General features: G+C 36.2%; 1 protein-coding gene across 1 annotated transcript in view; it reads left to right on the top strand.

The window, feature by feature from the left end:
* Positions 1 to 23,587, top strand: part of LOC107088164 (cadherin-4-like) — a 119,716-nt gene that overhangs the window by 60,993 nt on the left and 35,136 nt on the right. The window contains exons 5-7 of the mRNA XM_015380166.1: positions 6,631 to 6,803; positions 14,511 to 14,648; positions 22,094 to 22,279. Of these exons, the coding sequence (XP_015235652.1) occupies positions 6,631 to 6,803; positions 14,511 to 14,648; positions 22,094 to 22,279 (497 nt within the window). The remainder of the gene's footprint in view (positions 1 to 6,630; positions 6,804 to 14,510; positions 14,649 to 22,093; positions 22,280 to 23,587) is intronic.

Here is a 23,587-nt window from a genome sequence, read left to right as displayed (position 1 = left end):
TTTGATTTGTTCCTGCTCCCATGTTCTATAATTTGCTTGCTTTTGCATACTTGCTCAGTTTATTTGATGCTACCACCACTACCTTTGTCACGATTTGCCATGACCCTGACATGCTACTGACTTACTTCCTTTTTATTTTTAGCTGTTTCTGCTAAATATTTATAATATTTTCTAAATGCCCCAGGTGACCACAGACCTCTACCAAGTGCTTGATAGCAAAGGATATGTGTATATATATATATATATATATATATATATATATATATAAGCTATAAAGTACATGTAAGCTATAAATTACATGAAATGCAAACATCAAACTCAAAATTATTACATTTATCAAAAGCAAAAAAATGAATGGTTCTTCATAGGGTATTGATTTTTAAATTGGAGAACTTTTGCTGTTCATTTACATTTCGATGCTACAACTTGCATGTATTTGGATCAAACCCTTGACTGCAGTCTGAGGAGGTAATTACGCAATTTGGTTTAAGTGTGGAAGCAGAGAAACATCCAAAATGTGCAGATCACTGGACCCTGAGGGCTAGAATGAAGCAGGCTTGCTATATGCTGTGAAAAGACCTTGTAACGAAGTCTACGGTAGAGGATCCTTCACACCAACTGTTGGTTGTAACAAACCTGGTAAAACATACCAAAACAGAAGCCACAAATATGAAATAAAGCTTAACTAATGTTGAATTTAATAGCAACATTTTACTATTAATACACCTTATATTTAGTGCATAGAATATTATTAATATTTTCATGTAGTAGAAAAAATACTTACTCTGCCACTTTGGGTCTTCAAACCAGTTTGGGTTTAATTCCTAGGTTCAATGTTCATAATTGATGCCTTTCAAAAGATGCACTAATGAAGTGCTAGTAGTGATGCTTAATGTCTCTGGCTGATTTACCAGCAGCCTGGCTACATTAATTAGCTGCGGTCAGACGTGATGTAATCCTGTTATTCAACAGGTAAACAAGTGAGCAACACATCTCCAATGCTTCTCTGACTTTGGAAAAGGAAAGTATAAACATCTTTTGACTCTTTTTCTGTGGTGTTGCATTATTTCATAGAGTTAGAGAGGTAGAAACAGGTTGTGTTTTTTAGTGTCAATGATGGGGGGGATAAAACTCTTGACCAATGCCTCCCTATGTGTTTACATACAGTGTATAAGGTGTCGCCATTACACTTTTAACCGTGCTGTCAAAGGTATTCATACAATCTCTTACTAGTCTATAAATGGAAGTGAAATATATAAAATTCAAAGCTTAACCACGTAGGGGGAAAGGAAAGTCTGGAAACCCACCAGGCTTATAGCACAAAGGGGGAAAACTTGCATATTCAGAGCTCACCACAGCAAGTCGTTAAGACTTGTTTACAGAAATTGTGAAGAGTTTTACTCCTGATGCCCTTCCTGAGAGAATTGGATTCAAACACAGGTCCCCTGCATTACCGTCAAAAACTTAAACCCATTCACCATGGATACAATAAAAGCATAGGTGTAAATTTAGATGTTGGACAAAAGAGAATTTTCCATTCTCTTTTATTAACAAGACTGTGTCTTACTGCTAAAAACGAAATAGAAGTCAAAGCAGTGTTCCTTTTCATTCTGGTGAAGAGATTGAGGATTAAACGTACCAAACTGTAGTACCACTGGGTCATTTTATTTTAAACCTTGAAGCAGAAGTATCCCAGAGATGTGCTCTGTGTGCAAACTTCAGTGAGTTTAAGTCAGATTATCCCAGCTTTATAATGCTAGAGGTGATCCGAAGAGGTGTCCAGGTGCTTGTTTCCTTCTCCAAACCTTCTGTTTACTTTCTTAATTCTGCCTTTTTTTTTACAATGATAGTTTCTCTTTACATTTTTTTGTTTATTTTCTTGGCCCTGTTCCACAAAGCACATGGGTCTCTAAAGTATGTATGACATTAAGCTAAACAATAATCATAAAAAAATGACTTTTAGAGTGTAGAGCTCCAGTGAATTCAAAGGAAGGCCAATTACAGACTTAAATTAGTTTGCAAATTAAAGAGTCATTATGGGGACGTAATCCTGTCAGGCAGAGCTTAGGATGCCCATACAAAGGGTCCATATTAAACCCCATACAAGTGCAGCTTAATGAAATTATCCCAGTGATGTGTAACACATTGTGATGCTTCATCTATCACTGTGTCTCAAGTGAAAAGTGTTGGGTGGGGGCTGATAGCGTCTCGGTTTGGATTTTAACGGCAGTCTGTACTCTGGTGTTCTCCTTCTCTTTCCCGCTCTCTGTTTAGAGCATCCTCTTTTTTTCTGCTCTCACTGGGGGGGCTGTAGAATGCTCCCTCTGGCCAAGTAATTGACAAATGTTGCTTTGAGACATAATGAAGTTTGAAATGGGAGCTGCAGTTATCATTATCCTCGGACAAGGGCTGTCATTGGCATGATATCACCATCTCTGGCAATAATATTCAGCTAGCAAAGGGAGATGAATTAGATGAAAGACACCGGGGTCCCACATAGTTTTAAAATGGTGTGGAGACTTGAAAGAAAAGAAGTTGAGTATGTATCATGGAACTTATTTTTCAAATTTGTGATTTAAAATGCATGTTTTTTTTTTGTTCTCTTTTTTTAATGGTACCTTTTAAGTACTCGTATGACAAAGTCAAACATGCAATTAGGATACCAATCTGTACTTGGTTGTGTAGAAAAGGTAGTTTAGTACATTTTGGTGTAAGCTGTCTCCGAAGTGCCAGGCAAGGATCTGTAATAAAAAATAGTATTGTATAATATTGGGAGCTGTTTAGGAGAACAAGTTCAGCCAGTTTTTATTGTATAGAAAGTTAGAAATATTTTAAAAAGGTTTTTTCACACATTTCTAAAGTAAACACGATATACTTTTATAGCATCCACATGGAGATTATGAGTGAAAACATTATAATATAATAATTAATATAATGAGTTCCATGTAAATGAGAAATTCTATTATGCAGTAATTATGAGTATCTAATAGAGCTTCACCTTAACAACCTCTATGACCTAAACCAAGAGTCAGCAACATTGATTGCTACAGAATATAGCTTAGGGGAGAAAGATGACCATTTGGGAGGCTCGCTTTTCTTAGGGCAATTCCTTTATTCAATTCCTATATTTTTTTCATTTCTTTTATGTTTTGAACTGTGCGTTAGGTTATTTTTTTTAAACAAATATTTATTAATGTGGGAGGTTTTCTTACTTCCAAGTAAATGTTCAAAAGGTAAGGGGTGATATTAATGTTATTTCTGACATCAGATAATAGGTCTTTAATTAAACAAATATTTATTTTTAATGGAATTTTACACATTTATCTGGCGATAATAGGTAGAATAGGATGATTTTAGAAAGTGATGTAAGTCCTGGTATTAGGGGTATAACTCGTGAGAAATTAAAATTTAATTTACTTCACTTTAATCTATAAATTAAAAAGAGAAAATCCAGTATGAAGTGAATTTCTGTTTCACTATTATTGTAAGCTATTTTGGTTACTTTCAACAGCAACCGTTTAGATTAGTTAGGTAGCGCAAATACCAAAAATGAAACTTTAAACATCTCAAAGATAAGGCAAAACATTGGATAAAATGCTTCTTCCTTCATTTTTTGTTGTTTTGCTGTGATGATAGAGTTATACAAAGCAAAACCTCAGATGATACACATCAGCACAATCCTGTGGGAAGGTGCTACATTGCAAGATGATGTAGAGATCAAAACTGTTGTCATTATTCTGCTCATTGGACCCTGAGTCAGTGTCTTCTGTCAAAGCAGTCTGTAGAGGCGTTCTTTAACATATATGCAGACAAGTTTGGCAGATAATTGTAGAAAATAAGTCTGCACAATCATTTGGAGCAGTATGACCAGATGTCCTGATTTGTGCCTGACAGTTCAATGTTTTTACATGGCTTGACATTTCACAAACTGAAGCAGCGTACCGCATTCTACTGAGTCAAATGATATTTAAAAAAAAGAGAAATATATTAACAGGCGCCTTTCCTACATAAAGAAAGACACAAAGAAAGCAAAGCTGTAGTCATTATCATAGAGCTTATTCAGTGTCCCATGCCATGACCAAGCTGCACACAGTGCTCTTAAAACTTAACAGCTAAAGTATTTTATTAGAAAATAGAATGCAAACTAAGGTTTTTCATCTGTGTGTGTCTTTTACAGTGTTGTTTTACATAGCCTAAATTTATCCCAGTTTTCCCACTTTTGTTTTGTTTAGATTTGGTTACCCTAATTTGAATTTTATAACAAATCTTACCTAACAAGAAATATTCATATATATATATATATATATATATATATATATATATATATATATATATATATATATATATATTTGACAACAAGGTTTGGCCTCTCTTGGTTCCACAATCATTCGGCACATAGATTTTTGGCACCTTCAAAGCTCTGAAACATCTTAGTGTATACTTGTTTCCCGTTTTTAGTATTTAAAGTTATAATTTTATAAAAGGTCTCTTTTCTCTCCATTACTCACTACCAGACTGTCCTTGCGGCATGTGTTAATGTTTCAAGTTGAATGAATATACAAACCTTTATTTTTCTCTGGAAAATTGGAAGCTTTTTCTGAACAAATCATTTTTTTCTTCCTTTTTCTGAACAAATATGGGCCATTGTTGCCTACTTGAGAACAAAAAGGTGCATTTAGTTTGATATTTCAACCAGAGTAATACAGCTAATTGTCTTAAAAATAAATAATCAAGGCCAATGAAATATACAATTGTGAAACACACAATCTATAGTTTGTTTATACCATTTAACTAAACAGCTAGTCCTGTTCTCATGGGTGAAGGTTTGGCAGGAGTAATCTACTTTCAGATCCAATCTTTAATAGAGGCTTATCCTTTATTCAAAATGTTTATAAAACTCAGTGTAAACTTCACTTACAAGGTGTGTGAGAGTTGTTGAAGTAGGGTGACTTTGTTGATGTGAGATAAGAAATATAATTAACTTGATAAAAATCTTCAAAATGGTTTATAACTTCTGCAGGAAAAATAATCAAAAGTCAAAGCAAAAAAAAAAAATCAAAGCTGAGCAACCTGGTATTTCCAACCCTTAGACCTAAGAGCAAAATTCTTGCAGCAGAAATTATTCTGCCTCTGTGCAAATCAAATGGAGTTGGATTAAAAAAAAAAAAAAGTTAGAGGAGCTGAATTGGATTTGGTGGTGTTTTTCATCATTATTTCGCTGAAAGACACATCAAAAATATTTTTATCCAAAATTAGATGACTACCTTTAAACAGAGGTGTCAAGTAACGAAGTACAAATACTTTGTTACTGTACTTAAGTACACTTTTTAGTGTCTGTACTTTCTATTCCTTACATTTTTAACTCAAATGTTACTCATTACTCTTGCTGTCCGTTTAATGTTTATAAATATTTATTTCACGTCATGTGCCCCATCCAATGCAGGTCATTGGCTCCATCCACACCTAGTTAAACACTAGTGTAATTGGATGAGTCATATAACGCAAACACTCATTGGTTAGCTAAAGGAAATCATCAGAAGCAAGCAGGTGTTCTTCAAACTACAAACGAGAATCGTCTATGCCATGCCCCAATGTTGGATTCAGAAAAAGATGTTGAAATGTCTGAAAGTTGGACACAGGCGAGAGCTTATGGGTAGATGGAGACCAACAAGACCTCCCTCATCTGGGGCCCTATCTCAAAGAATTTTTCGAATTGGTTGAAAAATTGAGCTTTCAATTCATATAGTGGCATCTGGCTGTTTTTTTTTTTTTAATGGTTACTTTATACTTTGATACTTTCAGTGTTTTTGGAGCACATTTTTTCTCACTTTTACTTGAGTAAAGAGGTCAAGTTGATACTTCAACTTTTACCAGGGTGTTTTTAAACTGCAGTATCTATACTTCTACTTAAGTAACAAATGTGTGTACTTTTGACACCACTGCCTTTACATCTGAGTATATCCCCACATAAGGGAAGCAGGCTTATAGTAACATAAAACTCTGTGTAAACTTCACTTACAAGGTCTAAGTGAAGTTTACACACTCCACCCTACTACACGGTGGGGATGGTTTGTTTTTATACATGCCCATGTAACCCACCAGAGGTTTTGTTACCATATAGTGTGGTGTTGAGTCTGAACAAAATTCTCAAGCATTTGTTTTTCTTATTCTTATTTTCAGTAACTTCTTGGAACAGTGAAATAATAATCTTTGTTTAACCCTCATATGATATAAATGGGTAAAGAAGAGCCTTGATTTACTAGCACAATAACCATAGTCTGCCTTTTTAAACATATCGGTATATAAACTTAACTTCAGACAACCCCCAACACAGTGTTTAGCTGTAATTTTCAATAAAGGTCTCACTCATAAAGCTCTGTTTATTATCTGCACCTTTAGCAATTACACTTTAAGTTACATTACCAATACATCTATATTATCTTGATCTTAAATTCTTAATTGACATACATAATTTATCTTTTTCAGTAAATGCACTATATTCAGCCAGCAATATCAGGTAACTTTATATAAGATTCTTCTGCAACAGATGCTCTAAAACTATAGATTATAAATCAGAGATAAATCTATTATCTGAACATGCATGTTGACAAAAACTTATTTCTTCATCAGGAACTTACGTGATGCACCTGTCTGCCTTTGATGCTGATGACAACACCACAGCCAATGGAATGGTTCGGTATCGGATCCTGTCCCAGACACCCCATAGCCCGATCCCCAACATGTTCACCATCAACAGTGAGACAGGGGACATAATGACGGTAGCGCCTGGACTGGACAGAGAGGTTTGTCTTACGTGTTTCACACTTCACAAAGACTATTGTGACAGTAGAAAAACAGGTCCTTTCAAATCTGTGAACCCCTTTGGGTTTTGGCATGTCTAAGTGCCCAGGAGATAAGCCATTATTTTCCGTTTAGGATCGCTTTTTTTGTTTGCTCTAACAACACCTTTAAATCTCATTTAGCCATTTGTCAGAACATGTTTCTTTCACACAAATACAAACACCAACCTTTCTGTTTGTTTCTTTTCTTTTACAATAAATTGTCTTCGGTCACCTTATTTATGGAGCTCTAAAAGTTTTGACAAGATCCAAATATGTTTATTCTCGCATTGTGTGCCTGTGACAAGTCTGTAAAGACATCTGCAAAACAGATCATCCTCCCAAACTGTCACTAGTGACAGACCTATTAACAACACATCATGCTGCAGTGGGCTGCTCGTGTTGTGCTGTTCATGCCTGTAAAAGTCCATTATGTGTGTTTGGCTGTGTGGTAGATAGAGAAAGGAAAATCTTTGGATGTAATGCCCTTGACACCTGTCAGACAAACACAAAAGTCTATATAATCACATCTGTGCTCAATAAAACAGTTGAAACAGAGGGAAAAAGGAAAACTGGGTGGGGGCTGAAGCAAAGAAGCAAGTTAGGCAGTGAAAAATAGGGTAACAGAGATGGTGGGGTGCCAAAGGGAAATAGATGCATGAGGGCAACATGGACAAAAATGTACCTAGCTGAGTTGCTGCTGCTTATTTTTATGTTGTATTTGCGAATCCAGGCACTCTTCCTAAAATATCGGATTAAACTCCTGCTAGCCTTTTTTGTACTTCAAAGAAATTGTCATGACATATTTGTTTTGCCTTATACTTTTTTTAAGGTTTAGGCTTAGTTTGACCAGGCTTCAATAAATGTTTTTCTTTTCTCAGAATGTTCATAAATTTGTCTGTATTTTAATTTCAAAGCAATTTTACTCTTTACCATTCCTTTCTCATTTCTTTCCTTTAAAGAAAGATTTGTGAAATGCCTGAAAGAGGATTAGACCTGCTGAAAAGGATCTCCACAGCATCACTAATCTCCCTTTAGTGCATTGAAAAAGTAGTCATACTGTACCTTATATTTATAAATTTTTTTCCACAGTAATGTTAAACTGTAATGGCATAACTTTACTTAACTTCCCCATAGATGTAAAAGGCTTAAAGGTCTTTAGATTCTGTGCTGTGTTGCAGTCAACAGTATTTATGATCTGCTGCATTTTTAGGTGTGTAACTGCAAATTTCCAGTGTTTACCTTGAAAAGCCCTATAGTGTCATTGTTACCTCAAATCAAACCTCTGTTGTGATAATTACAGAAATTACATTTTACGCTGTAATAATGTTGAATCTATAATATAAAACATGTCTAAAAGGTTGGTTTGACTATTAGTAATTAATTAATTCTACCGAGGTTATTGGCTATTATTTAAAAAGTACTTTAATACTAAATACAAAATCAAAGCACCACCTCAATATCATATCATTATTATTCATCGCTAAACACTGCTTACTCTATATCAGTTTTTTTTTTTTTTTTAATGAATAGCTGCCTGGTGAACTCTTTTAATATAGAACCACAATTAAAAGCACTGATTATTAATTTTGTGTTAGCTTGTCTTCACTGAGCAGAGTTATGGTACAGTTTCTTTCAACCGTGGTCCTAAAGGCACACTGCCCTGCATGTCTTGGATGTTTCCTAGGCTTCATAGATTAACAGGCTTTGCTGATCTGCAGTCATTTGAATCAGGTGTGCTGGTGCAGAGAAACATCTTAAACATGCAGGGCAGTGTGCCTTGTGAGGACCAGGGTTGAAAAACCCTGTTATAGTTATAGTATACCAAAATGGTGGTGAGAAATATGGACTCACAAGATGGCAGATGGAAAATGATGTTACATGAAATTAGTGGCTTAGCTAACAACAAATGGTGTATGCGGTACTATTAAAGAGACTTAATTCTGCATAGCACATATATTGTATTCCAGAAAGGAGTTAGGTGAGAAATAAAATTGCGTAGGTTTTCAACAAAACATCCGTTTGGAAAAAAAGGATAAGTTTATAGGGAGTCTGTTTACATTGAGGTCACATCTGAGAGCAAATTCCATGCTTCTGATCTGTTTAAACATACTCTTCGGAAGGCAATACCAAATGCTATTTCCATTTTCTAAAAAGGATTTCCACCAGTTTACCGTTAAGGCTGCATTTAAACAATTCAATAAAGCCAACTGGTTTTTCTTAGATAGAAAACTGAGAATCAATTTGACTTTATGATTTGGTGAACTGCAAAGTGCCTTGAGATGACGTGTTGTGAATTGATGTTATATAAATAAACTAAATTGAATTGACTTAAATAACCATTAGTTAGTGGACCCCCCCCCAAAAAAAAAAAAAAAAAAAAAAAAAAAAAACATCTCTATGAAAAAAAGAGGTAAGAGAGGGGAGGAAAACAGGGTCAGGTCTCTTTGAAGCTATCAATTTAACTGTGATTTACAGTTCAGAATTTTATAAGCTATGTTAACAGTTTCACTCGGTTCAGCATCTTAAGCTATTTTAACAACAACATATTAAACTAAGGATTTAATGGACAGGATATTTCTTTTTGCAATATTGTGGAGATGAAAGAAGAAATTCTAGAAACCTCTTTGATATTGGATTTAAATGTCAGGTCCTGATCCAAAATAACACCAAGATGTCTTACTTTAACATGACTGAAAAATCAGTTTATTTTTCAAAGACTCTGGTCCAAAGATTATAATTTCTGCTTTGCCTACATTCAGGAGCAAAATGAAAGAGTCATCTAGGTCATTATGTCTTCAAGACATTCCTTTAGACAATGTTATACAGTAGGTTAATCAGGATTTATAGACACATATAGTTATGTAGCTAGTTACATTTTATGTTTGAAAATGTCAAAGAATTTGCAAAACTTTTATGTTACTTGAATAAAAGAAAACTAGAGGGTCAAAATGGAATATAAGGTGTTTGTTAGTAATCAATAAATGAAATGATTAATCAATGGTCTAAACATTTGAAAACAATAAAACCTAATCTGAACTATTTTGGTGTGTGTTGTTTCACAAGTGAGTTACAATATAATAATGTGGCCATGATTATGTTTCTTGTTAATAGTAAAAGAAGAATAAGATGTTCTAGAACTTTATATGTTTGTACATTGACAGCCTTCAATGGTCTATAACATAAATACGAAGCTGAAAAATAATGCTTTTTAATCAATTTAACAAAAATAACAGGGGCTGCACTATTCCAGAAGAAAAAAACATAGCAGGTCCATATGTTCCCAGTATTTTACATGAATAAATCTAAACTATCTAAGTAAAATCATTATAGCCCACAGAAAATAGAGAGCGTGTGTTAATTGAAAGCAATAGCTGCCAGTCCTTTTTAAGATGTTATGAGAGCTTCTTTAATAATGTCAGTTGGAAGCTGTGATCTTAAGTCTTTGTTCCTGAATATAATGAGTAAATCAAATAAATATTTAGCCTTCAGTAGTGCTTTTTCTGTAGAAATGCTGCCATCCAATCAGTTGCTCTGCACCACCATCTCTCCTCTGTGTTCATTACATTCTGAAGTTGTTACAGTAGCGTTGCTGTTACATTCTCTTACACGTGGAATTTGCTATCATGTCTGCTTACATCATAAAATTGTGGACCTTATTTATACACATTAGGTAACAAATAAAAAATCTGTTTAAAGCATAGTGACTAACATGTTACATAATTAGTTACTTTGTTAGTTACTTCAAAAGTAACATAGTTATTGTAAGGCGTTACTTGATGATGCATTAGTTCGAGCACCGTCAGTATGTAACATGGAGAGAAACCAATGGCACTCAGTTCTGTATTATTTATATCTTGTCTTCCATGGCAGTTTATTTAATATTACAGCCAAACCTGCCTATTTGGATGTACCATGGAAGTGAATGATTTGATTTCCTCATTGGTTTCACTAAAACCTTTTCCTCAGAGTGCATTGGATTTGTTTTTTGTTTTTTTTTTTTACAGAGCAAATCAATCTGAATTTTTGTTTCTACAATACAATACAATATTTCCATTCTTTTGACAGTTTCTCTTAGGCCCCTTACATGAGCTGAAGGTGAGTCCCTGGGATATCTTAAATTGCCCTTTACATAATGACATGGAACAGTCCTCCCTACCATCCAAAAAATGAAAAAAGAAAACTCTACATAAACTATCCCTAATTCTATGCAGTGAAAAACACCAAATTGGAGCACAAATCAGAAACTTTAGCTGTAATAAATGCAGCATAGGTTTAAGAAAAAATTATTTAAAAAAGCAGTGAGAGTAATTGTAATTTCAGAAGGAAGATGAGGCTTCGATCAGCTTACCAGTGATCGCTGCCGCATGGCCTCTGTAAAGGTCACCTTTCTATGCGATTTGGCTTTCATAATTTTACTGTAGGCCACAGTTCCTCTCTTGCTTGTCAGTCTTCCTTTAATAAAATCTCGATCAAAACAGAGACCTTCATCTTTGCAGCCGCTGACTCCTTAGTTACTTTCCAGACTGCGTCTAGATGGCACCTCCTTGTGAACTGTAGGATGACCTGACAGGATTCTTTTTTCCCCTCTCAGTGGATCGTGTCGATCACATTTTCTGACTTGTCTGCCCATTGCGGTAAGATCCTTGAAAGAAGCTGTTCTGCCTTCTCTCTGACATTTTCTTCCTCACTGTCCTTACGGCTCCATCAACACGTGTACCTATCAGTCTCCAGAAGTTTATCTTTCAGAGCTGCATCTTCTTTATTCAGTGTAACAAGCTTCTGCTCAAGGTTTTACCATAGTGGATTTACATTCAGCGATACCAAGAGAGCTCTGCTCCACTCATCATGTAGCCTAATGCCGGTGAACTTTTCAGAGTTTTTTTTTCAGCTATTTTGCAAAGTTATTAACCCTGTTCTCCAGATTTTGTATAGCAGCTAAGATGGCAGCTAAATAGGCCTCCCTCTCAGCTTTTACTGAGTTACATTCGGTTGTCATCTTGTATTGGCAGCATTTTCTCCATCTTTATTGGTGTTTCAGTGCAAGCAGAGATATACTTACGAACATTAAACCTTGCAGCATAAGCATAAACACTGTGTGAGAAATTTTTTTGAAATCGATCATACATTTATTTCTTCCTTACTTTAGAACATGGATGTTCAGGTCTTCCTTCAAGGTGACACAGAGTGCCAAGAGCTGGCCTCATAGGTAGGGGGAAGGCCTAGTGCTTAGAGCAGTGGACTTGTGCTCTGAGAAGGTTGCAAGTAGCCGGTTCGATCCCCACAGCCTGCACTCTGGGTCCCTGAGCAAGACCCTTAACCTCACATTGCTCCTTGGGCGCCTCAAAGTGGCAGCCCACTGCTCACCAAGTGGGTTAAATGCAGAGGTGGATTTCTCTAGTGTGAGATGAATAAAGTTCAGCTATTATTATTATTATTATTATTATTATTATTAAGCATTAGTTAGGGGCTGCAAGAATGGAGCTCAGAAGGAAAAGTGTGCCCACATCGCAACTTTGCCAGAAGTTCATCAAACAGTTTAATAAAGTTGGGAATGTGTTCCGACAACAGTAGTCATTTACTTCGAAATTATGAGTAATGTTAAATTTGGAACTACCTTTGAACTAAGTTAGGGTTACCCTTGCTGTTAATATCTAGGAAAAGTAGGCTTGAGTGATCACACATTTATAGTTAAACAGAGGCATTTAAACTTACAATCAGTTTGCATCTACTGTTAAACATTTTTTCTTTTAGTGTCCGACATTGTGTTTGCAAGCTTCTCGGAATTCAACTCTTAAAGAGAGATTGAAGAGTGATTAGTCCTATGCTTCCACTGTTGTTAGCCACAATCAGGAAGAAAATAGCAATCTCTCAAGAAGCGGTATTTCCTGAAAAGTAGCCAATCACAGACAGTATGGTTGATTATACCCTCAAACTAAGAAAAGTTGACACAAGTGCACAGAAACAGATCCACACACACGTTGGAGAAAAGCTAGAGTGCATGAAAAGCAAGCCAGACACTGATAAGGAGCATTTAATCATGCGTGATATGTTGGGTGGAATCTGGTATTAAATCTGCATGCATAAAATTGCACAAGAGAGTAGTCTATATATTTTTATATGACTGTGTTTTAAGTACAACTGCTCGTATAAATGTTTATCATTTGTGGTCTGTTTTGACAGAATTCTGACTTCATAACTTGGTCCTCAACCCAGCTGTCCCAGATTTGGGTCCTGGGATATGGACCTTTAGGAATATGTACATTCCAACAATATTCTAGTTTCTCTTACTGTTCATAGAAACCAACTAAGATGCATGATACATTGCAGTAAAGAGAAGAATCTTCCCAAGCATCTCTGTATAAAAAAAAAACATCAGAATACATTTTGATGCATCTCTTTAGATTTTGCCAGCATTTTAACATGTTAGAGCATTGACAGTTTATTCTGATATGTCAAAAGCATCAGGTGTCTCCGTAAGAAATTAATTAATAACCTTTTTTTTTATCACATTTTACACCTTTCTTGAAAACATTAAGTCATTTTCTCTTCTCTCCTTTTAAGGGGTGTGCTTTCTCTTTTTTTAACTGCTCATCTAAAGATTTCCGCTGGTCTTCAGTAGACTTCTAAAGAGCTTGTTGACAGCAACAGACCTAAGCACTTCAGTGAAACTGGGTGTGCTGTGGTATTGTTGCAATCATAAGAGGTTCGGAAAAGCTTGGCATAATTACTCCGTTGTCTAATTAGTGAGTGTTGTGTACATGCCATACAGAGGATGATGGGACAGCTAGGAAAATACAAGATCTGTGGGAAGCGAGGCACCAATGTCTGCTTGTGTGTAAACGTTAGTGTTAATGAGTCTGTGCACAAGGTTGGAGTTCAGCATCTTATTTAGCATCAAGATGAGAGGAACCGAGAGGAGCTGTCTAATCCTCCTGATGTGCCGTCCTGGTCTAATTGGGATATTTACTCGGTAATTAGCAGGTGAGAGAGAGAGACAGTGGGAATGTAATTTGGAATCTCACTGACAAGACACATTATCCAGACAGTCAGCTCCTGGGCTCCATCCTTCCTGCAGCCCATTAACTGCACCCTGGGACAGAAGAAGAGGAAAAGAACCCTGCAATAAGGAGGATGGAAGAAAGGGTTGGAGGGATAAAATGAACACAAATGCCTTTGAGCACAGGAGTATAAATGATAAGAAAAAATCCCATCCCACTAAAGTGACATGGTGTCATTTTTGGAGGGAGGAAGTAGCATTTATTATTCCCTCATATTATTATTTCACAGATAGTCTATTAATCTCTGTCAGGTGGATCATTGTCTTCAGATCCGTCGATCTGTGGTACTGAAAAAGCAGCACGCCTGACAACTTTGATGGCATGCTGTACCCGTGGAGAGGCATCGTAGCGTACCCTCTTAGTGATTTGTTTTCAGACCAGGTTCCACCAAGGACAATTCAGCTCAGTCAAATGAAAGACCTTATGATTCTGTTTTTCCAAACAAAACCATGGACCACCACCATAGCAGAGAAAAACAGCCTTTGTGTTCCCCTGGGAGCCACAGTCTGTGGTTGCCACTGCGAGATCACAGGAGAAAAAGATAACTTCAGTTGCATAACTGCATATTATCCCCCCCACCCCAACCCACCTTTTATCTTTTATTTTTCAGAAAGTGTCACAGTACACCATCATCGTGGAAGCCAGGGATATGGAAGGAAATCTCAACTTTGGCCTTTCCAACACAGCCACAGCTATCATCACTGTCACAGACATCAATGACAACCCTCCCATGCTGACCTCAAGAACCGTAAGTTATTACAAATATGTGGAGAAGGTAACAGTTCAGAAGAAGGGGGTGTGAGTTGAAAGAAGTTTGTGAAAATGAGCAGTAAGATAGAGGGAGAAAACTAGGATGAGGAAGATTTGGCTATAGAGGAAATTATGAGCAGAATGCAAGGAAAGGTGGTAGTCAAAACAGAAGAAAAAAAATATATTTGATTTTACTTCAGTTGTGTTGATAAGTTAATGTTTAACACTTAAAGGTGATTTCAGGTCATCTTACATATAAAGAAACCTTTTTCCCTTTGTATCAGAACAGCAACACCTTTAACAACTATTACAGCAATGCGGTGTAGGTGTAAAATTTGATTTCGGCTTTCATATACTGCGAGTACTTTACTGTTCTCCTGTAAAGGACACATACACACTAGAAACACCGATCAATACTATTGAATTTCTTCTCCAAGAATACATGATCCTGCAAATGGTTAATGATGTTGGCATCATAGGGATATTTAGAATGATGATTACATTACACTGGGTCATTACTCGGAGCAGAGTAAAAATTAAGTCCAATGTAATGCATTTTATGTATTTCAAATCAATATGGAGGCACAACATCTCGCTTTTGCCTTAGACTTACATGAAGTTTGTGTCTTGTATAGTAATTACAAATTGTGGTAAGTTTCTTACACTTAGAGTGTCACAGAATAAGACATTTTGGAAATAGCCAAATAACTTTAGACATAAACTATCCAAACATTGCAAAACCATTAATACTTGTATTGTACATAATTGTACTTTGCTCCAACTAATGTATTTTATTTTATTTAGATTTTACATGAGGAAAATCATAATTGAATGGATGTATGTAAAGTTTTTTTGTGTTTTTTAGTCATTTTCTTTCCACATACGTTAAAAGGTCTTGTCTTCATATGGGTCATCATTCCAACTGTAAAATTTGGTTATGGCAGCAGCATACTGTGGGGATACTGAGGTAGGGTCACAATAACATAATTAAAATATATAGAGAAATCAATAAATGCTAAAAACTTAGTATAGAAATGTATGCACCAAAGTGTATTTAACCAAACAAAGGCAGTGATAAATTATACAATAAGTCAAATTTATATATTTTTTTAATTCTTCCTTTGTATTTTTTTAGTCTATATGGATCTTCTTTTTTATACCCCTCGCTTCTTTTGGGTCACTGTTGAGCTCAAAATGTAAAAGCAAATAGAGTCTTTGTAACAGTGTCCCCTCCTTTGCTTCTTGGCTATTGGTCAAAGTTAAGACTGACCTCATAGGATGACCTGACAGGATTCATTTTTCACATTTTGCCGCTGAGCGTACTTTGCTGCATCTGCTGTAAATTTAAATTTTCAGAAAAATGTGTGTAAGCCTTGCTGCTTACTTTGCATTCTGTAAATAAATATTCTGTATTTACAACTTAAAAGGTTTTGATCTAGAGATTTTAAAGATCTACTGGGATAAGTGGGTATAAAAGCCTCCCTTAGATGGCATTGAAAAACTAAAAACATAAACTTAAAAACTTTTTAAGAAACAGGCAGTGAGTGAAGGATATACCAAAGTGGGGTAATAATTGAACTTCATTGATCTAACATTGGAAAAATGTGACTCTGCATGTAACCCATCCCCTTAGGGAGCAGTGGTCTGCCATTCTGCGGCGCCTGGGAAGTAGTGTGGGGTTAAAGTCTGTGTCTGTGGGAAGGGTCTCGAACTCAGAAGCTCAGGATTCCAAGCTCTATGCCCCAACCACTAGGCCACCACTTACCAATAATAATGTGTTAATGTAACATGTCCTCCGTTAGCTGATACTGTAGGTAGCTGAATTCTGTACCAACAGTAGATGGCAAAGAAGAGGCTGCTCAATCCCATTATAGAGGGAGTTGCAGTAGTCCAATGTAAAGATAATAAATCATGTTGTGCAATTACAATTGTATGCATTTATGTTATTAATTATTAAATTAAGAACTTTCTGTCGGCCATGTGACGTTCTTTGAACACATGCCTGTAAACGGCTGAGTTGCTGTAAACATAGGCTATGTTTACACAAGTGACCCAAATCTGATTATTTTACCCATATGCGACCTGTATCTGGTCTTTTCATGGCAGTCTGAACAACACAGATCCGATTTTTTCCAATCCGACCCAGGCCACTTGGCTATGTGGTCCTGAATCTGATATGAATCTGATCTTTTCAAATGCGACCTGTGTGTGAAAAATCAGGCCGCATTCATCCGACCTGAAAGCCATTAGTAACCGACAAAGGTCAATATTCTGCTTCTTGCTACAGAGAAGCAGCAAGAAAAACAACAACCATGGCAGACTATGATGTTGAGAGCCGTATTTATGTTAAACCATCTTGAAAAGATTGAGGCTTTGAGGTTTGGAAAAACGCTAGATGCGCTCCAGCGCTACCATCCATGTTAACTTCCATAAATACGCTGGCTTGAGATGTCACTGCGTCCTTTGCGTGCAGGACAAGCAAGTTGTATGAATGCAGTTCATACTGTACAGGAGATCACGTACAAGTCGCATATATTTGGAAATGTGAACGGCAACGCAGAAAAGTCGGATTTCACAAAAGAAAAATCAGATTTGAGCATCAAGGCCTGCAGTGTGAACGTGGCCTAAGTGACCCTGTGGTTCTGCTTTGTTTAGTTTCTGCTGGACCTCTAAGCCTAGGTTCTATCGTAAAACACAAAGAGAGACATAATCAGGTAGCTTGGTGCTTTTTGGTTTTTGGAAGCAGGCAGTATTTTACCTTTGATCAAAATTTGAAGAATATGTGTGACTAATGTGTGCAGGGACAGATATTCAGATGTTCTGTCCCATTTGTCCCTACTCTAGATCCATTGGCAAAGAGAGAGTTATTAAGGTGAACAGGACTTTTTAAAGCAGGCTCCATAGGAGTCCAGGATATCCTTGAAAGCTCCGTCCTCTGGTAGTGGGTAGCATAGAGGTCACAGTTTACACTCTGGAAAGCAATCCTGTGTCTTTTATCTCATGTCTGTGTTGCCCAATAATGAGGCAAATAATATTTAACTTTGCTCATAGTCCTCAGAGGTTAAAAGCTGGACTTATAAATATAGCGCTCTTGCATTTGAAAAAAAAAACCTACTGCTAAAAAAAAGAAAAAAATACCAATATGGTGAGCAATCTAATTAGATAAAGGTTGTATCAAATTTGCTCTTCTCACGAAGCTGTTGGACCACTTTATGTTTAAATGCAGCCTAAACAGAACCTTAAGAAAGTACAAGGACCTATAGCATTATAAACCATGTTCTACATATCCAGATTAGTTGGGGGACACAGGAGGTATAGTTGGGTCATAGGAAACACTGGAAATGTAAAACCTGACAGCACCAACTATCATTAAAAAATAAAAATAGAGACTTTCACAGTAAAACTGAAGGACAGGGAAAGTAAGGATCAGGATTCAAAAGACAGTTCAAAAGAATTTAAGGCATGCTGATGTCTAAAGATACCAAATTGCAAATAAGCAAAAAATCTTCTAACAGCAGCCTGATACTTAGTGAAGCAGTGTTTGAACGTCCACATGAAAAAATGAAGACATAATGATATTAAAGGAAAGCATTGGGCTGTTGGTTAGGCAGAAAACTATTTTGGCTTAAAACTCTTGAAGAGGACAATATAGGATTAAAATAGGATGAAACTTTGGATCTACAGAGTGCTCTTTGCCCTGGAACTCCAGGACCAAATATGGAGGCTTTGTCAGCAGTATGTTCAGTCCATTCAGTTTGTTATAAAGCAGTTAACTTCAGCATTTGCACTGGGTGCTTTTAGAACCTTATCATGATGCGCTACAGAAATATAAAGGGAGTGTACAAACAGAGCAAAACATAAGAAAAAAGGTCATTGCAAAAAGAGTTCAAGTCAGAGACTAATGAGCAGGCCACCTTGACACCAGGAAAGAAAAAAAAGTAGAGAAAATGACAGATAGATGAGAAAGAATGAGGGAGTACTTATTCACTTGTGCAATTTTCTACAGTAGCAGTGATAAAATATAAACGTGCCTTGGTGTATATCAGAGGCCTTTCCTGGCTCCTATTCGGCATTAACATTCCTTACCGATGGTGGTATATTGATGATGGAGGGCCATAACAGATTGATATCCTCTAACTAGATTCCACCTAGTTTAAGTGCATTTCCATCAGCGTCACACGAGGAAGTTAATATTATCAAGAATATTGATGATAAACTTTAGTGGAGGTTCAGGATTAGAAATGAGGAAAGCACTTTCACCCACTTCCCCTCATAAATCATCTATTTTAGTAGGGGGAGATAACATAAAAAGCCATTTTGTTGAGATTGCAGGCCATTATGCAAATATTTTGTTTTAGCAATAAACCCCATAGATCTTTCAACGTGTCCCAGAAATATAAAGTTTGGGGAATTTGTCTTTAATGCCAATGATTAATATTTCATCATCCCTATCAGATGGTGGCCTATTTTTTTTAAACAGGCATGGGGGTTTGTGTGTGTGTGTGCAGACGCAAGGCCTTTAGGTGTTTATTGGATATTTTCTCTAATGCATATAGATGTGATAAAATGAACACAAAATGAACCATTCTGCTTGGTTTGATTTGTCTGTGCAAGATTGACCGTGCAGCTTTCTTGGCTTCTTGTGAAGCTCACTTGTCACTTTGCTACTCTCTTTCTTCCTCCCTTTCTCCGTCATAGCCTTTCTTCACTGCCAAAGCAGTGACAGAAGAATAAGGGTTCTGGCATGAGGTATTATGTCAAGCATTGACAGAAAGCCAGCTATACCCATTGCCAATCCAAGATCCACCCCTCCACCATAAAATCCAACACTTAAGAGCCGAGAGACATTATCACAGACAGGAAAAAAGCCTGATTAAATGTTTGTGTCTCTGCTTTAGTTTTACAAGAGTTTTGTTTTGAAACAACCACAGAAAACCATACCCTAGCAGGACCATAGTAGCTAATAAAAATGAGAATGAAACGTTTCAGTTATAAAGCACTACAACTGACACTTATTTGCACCACTGCAGAAGAGAGAAAGAAAGCTTTAAGATTTATAAAGAATTATACATACATATTTTGCACAGTAAAAATGTATTCTTTATAATCAAGCATTTTTTTGTGTATTTTTTTTCCTAGTTGTTGGCATACCTATCAATCAAAGTAAAAAAAAAAAAAAACAATGTGTCTTTAAGCTTATAAGTAGTTGTGCATTGCTGATTATTTATTTATAGTGATTGCAGATTATAAAAAGGGCAGTACAAGCTACAAATATCAACAGATGTGAGATATATAAGCTCACTTTTAAATTATGGCAGCAAAAAATTGTTGTCTTGGGGTCACAGTTTTAACAGGAACCATTAGAGCCTTTACCAGGTGAACAACATTCTTTAGAAAGCATGCCTGTCTTGTCCTAAAAACAAAGCCTAAATGTGTGGATCTCATCTTAGTTTTTATATTTTTTTTTTCTCTTGTCATCTTATTTGACTTCATCAAACTGTGCAGCAGAAAAAAGATGAATCACACCCAAATTATGTCAGAATACAGAATTGGAACACACTATTGGCAACACATATACTTTAAAGATAGGACAGGACTTGGTTTTCAGAAAATCATCCTTCCTTTTCTAATTTTAAAATAAGATCAAGTCTTTTTTGGTAGAAAACAGTGGTACAGCAGAAGCAAATGCATTGCAAGTAGCAACATTGACACAAATATATTTGCGCATGAGAAGGTTTGTCTTGTTGTTTTACACACAATAACAATCCTAATAAACACACTACCTTTCTTCTTATACTCTAACCTTGTCATATACTGTAGGCTAAGGGACACGACTGTGCTTAAAAAGTAATTTGTGTAAAGGTTGAATATCTGGATGTAAGTTTAAGTTCCTATTCTACATTTGGAAAGTTGAAAGATAATAAAAACAGACCGGTTATTTTTTGAGGAATGAAAAAATACAATTCTGTGAAAAACACATTTGCTGACACAGGATCCTGAGTCTCATCCTCAATATTACAATATGCAACAAAATATTTTCCACAAATTACTTCTATCTTAATCATGTAGTGTGATTAAATTGAATGAAAGATCTAATGGCACAAATGATAAAGATAGCTAATTGTTTGATTCTTTTTTGTTTTGAATCCTGCTTCTGTTTAAAGCTGAAATAATATGTTGTATGCGTACTTCAAAAAGTGTTAACAACATTTCACATTACTTGTTTAAACAAGATTTAATGAGACACTAAATACAATCCCATTCATTTCCCCCAAATAATAATAATAATAATAATACCAACACTTTTAACTGCAGTGTTGCTAGTCAGAAATGTAGTGAATCATTTAAAGGCTTCAGTCAGTCTTGCCCTTAGCTGTTACTGTGTGCTATAAACAAGATCTTGGAGGGTTCCTACGGGAATCTCAGAGCTTCCTCTGAAGTTTCCCTTGTTGTATTGGTATCAGGGAGTCCTTGAACCAAACCACAGCAATAAATCGCAGAAGCTCACACAAACAAATGTTCAGACAATAGCATATGACAGCCTGCCTATTTACTCAAGGCAGACAGTCCATCAAGACCACCCAGACTTGTCTGTTGTCTTAAGAATGTCACTGAGTATCTGAATCGCTCTCCTGACGCAGCTATCTAATCTGCCCGCTGCTGTCGGCTATTTGGTGGTTGATGCGAGCATGGCCAGGCAGGGTATTATGGTCTGTTGGAGTGTTTGGTCTGTGGCTTTGCTCTTTGATATCCTTCAGCCACATAAGCGGCTCAGCAGCTCATCCATGCCTGTTACCCGCAGTGACACGGTGACTGTGTGGTGCTACATGCCTGTTATCTCCAGAACAGTTGAAAACACACCATGACCTCATGTCTCTGGACTTGTCGAGTTGTTTACGTAGGTGTGGCTGCAGTCAGCTTTAGTTTTTCAGGCTTCTTGTAGAGTCAGTGTCATTTATCCCCTGAGCTTGTTCAAAACAAACAAGATTCCCTTCCATAACAGGCACATGACAGACAGCGGCTTGGTCCGCGTCAGGCTTATCAGGACTAAGCACATGTGCTAATAAAGCATGGGTCCAACCAAAAACTTCTTAGATCAACTCAAACAGATGTTTCAAGCTTATACACTGATAGCTTTTTTCGTCTGCAAACATTTCTCCTTCTTGTCATTCTGGATTTCAAAGGAATTAGACATTACTGTTCATCAAAGAATACAGAAGACATTGAAAGTAAAACAATGGTGTTTGCATCTGCTTGATAAGCTGTGTTTTCTCCATGCTTACCATTCGACTTTCGGTGCAAGTGAGATAATTCCTTGGAGGAAAAACTTTAAAGGATTCTCTTTTATAAAGGAGCTCAATTGATCTAAACAGAACGGAAGGCTAGTAAAAGTAACTTCATTTTAGAAGGATGTTGCTAAACATTTTACTCTGCTTTTTTCAGTTCTCAGGTGAGGTCACAGAAAACACAGTGAATGTGGTGGTGGCAAATCTGACTGTTCTAGATGGCGACCAGCCTCACTCACCTAACTGGAACGCCGTGTACAGGATCATCAGCGGGGACCCAATAGGGCACTTCACTATTCGCACAGACCCTGTTAGCAATGACGGCCTCGTCTCTGTGGTGAAGGTAATGGACTATCCTTTGATCTCATATTTCATTATTTTGGCTATACTGAGTTTATTATAATGTCACTGTATGATTTTAGACTGCATTATTAACTCACTTGATCAAGAATTACAGATGGATAGTAGCTTAAGCTATCAGATTAATCACGATTAATTGATTATTTAAACAATCTTCAACTAATTTAGTAATAGATTATTGGTTAAAAGGAGTATAGAGACTCTTTAACATGCCTTTAGGTCACTTGGAGCAGTAATTATACCAAGACTGTCAAAAAATATGTAATACATTTTGGATTTAAGATAAAAAACGTTTTCTTTTGTTAATATGCTCTATCCAGAATTCCTCAAGTAAAAAAGTTTTTCTTTCATCTGGTGTGATTTCTTAAAAATTATTCTTTAAAGAACCTTTGACCATCTGATTATTATTTGACAGATTAATCCCAAAAAATAATTAACAGATTAATCGATTATGACAATAATTGTTAGTTGCAGTCCTAATGAAAACCGTCTTTTTTTTTTTTTACAGTACGTTTTTGTACAATGTTCCTGTTAAATAAACTAAAGTATGATCTCTTGTTCTCTGTTTAATATGAGATCCCATCTGGACTTTGGTCTGAGCTAATATAATAGGCAACAGAGTTAAATGAGGTAAGGCTGAGGTCTTTGCCTTTCACATGCCCCTTTGTGTCCAAAAGAAGGATTGGAGGCTAACGAGGTCTTCAGAAAAAGCTCATGAACTCAAACATAGACTTAAATATGGTAGCCGGTGAGACGGCTGCAGCAAATTAGTTATTGATTTCTCAATTACAATAGCAACGGTTTATACACTGTTAATGTTCTTGCTGCTGTGGTAAAAGACAGTAACAACAAAGCCATGTCTTGTTACAACTTGCTATGTTAGTGGCTAGAGCACTCAGATAAATGTTGACCCCATATTAAAAGGACCTTGGCTATATTCCTTCAAGCTTTGTTTAAACCCCTTGTTTTCATTTTTGAAGAATAAAAAAAAGAAGCTGTGTCTAATTGGTTGGTTACCTTTTAATTTAAGACCTTTCAAAACCTTTATTGCATTAGCACAGGTTTGAAATGTAAAGTGTTTCTACACTGAAAAGTTATTCTTTAAAGAAGAAATTTCACAAGAGCAAACAAACCAACTTTAGCCTGAAGTTAACGGGACCTTACCTTTGTATAGGGATCACTGCAGAGAGTTTTAAGGTGCTGCTGTGGTATTATTCCTCCTCACTTACATATGTTCAACATATTAACAACATCTGATTTTCTTCCTATGAAAATATTTAAAGTACTTCCA

The sequence above is a fragment of the Cyprinodon variegatus genome, unplaced genomic scaffold, assembly GCF_000732505.1.
Source record: "Cyprinodon variegatus isolate N-32 unplaced genomic scaffold, C_variegatus-1.0 Scaffold208, whole genome shotgun sequence".
Lineage (NCBI taxonomy): Eukaryota > Metazoa > Chordata > Actinopteri > Cyprinodontiformes > Cyprinodontidae > Cyprinodon > Cyprinodon variegatus.
The sequence above is the reverse complement of the archived record's forward strand: the minus strand, read 5'-3'. Positions and strand labels throughout refer to the sequence as shown.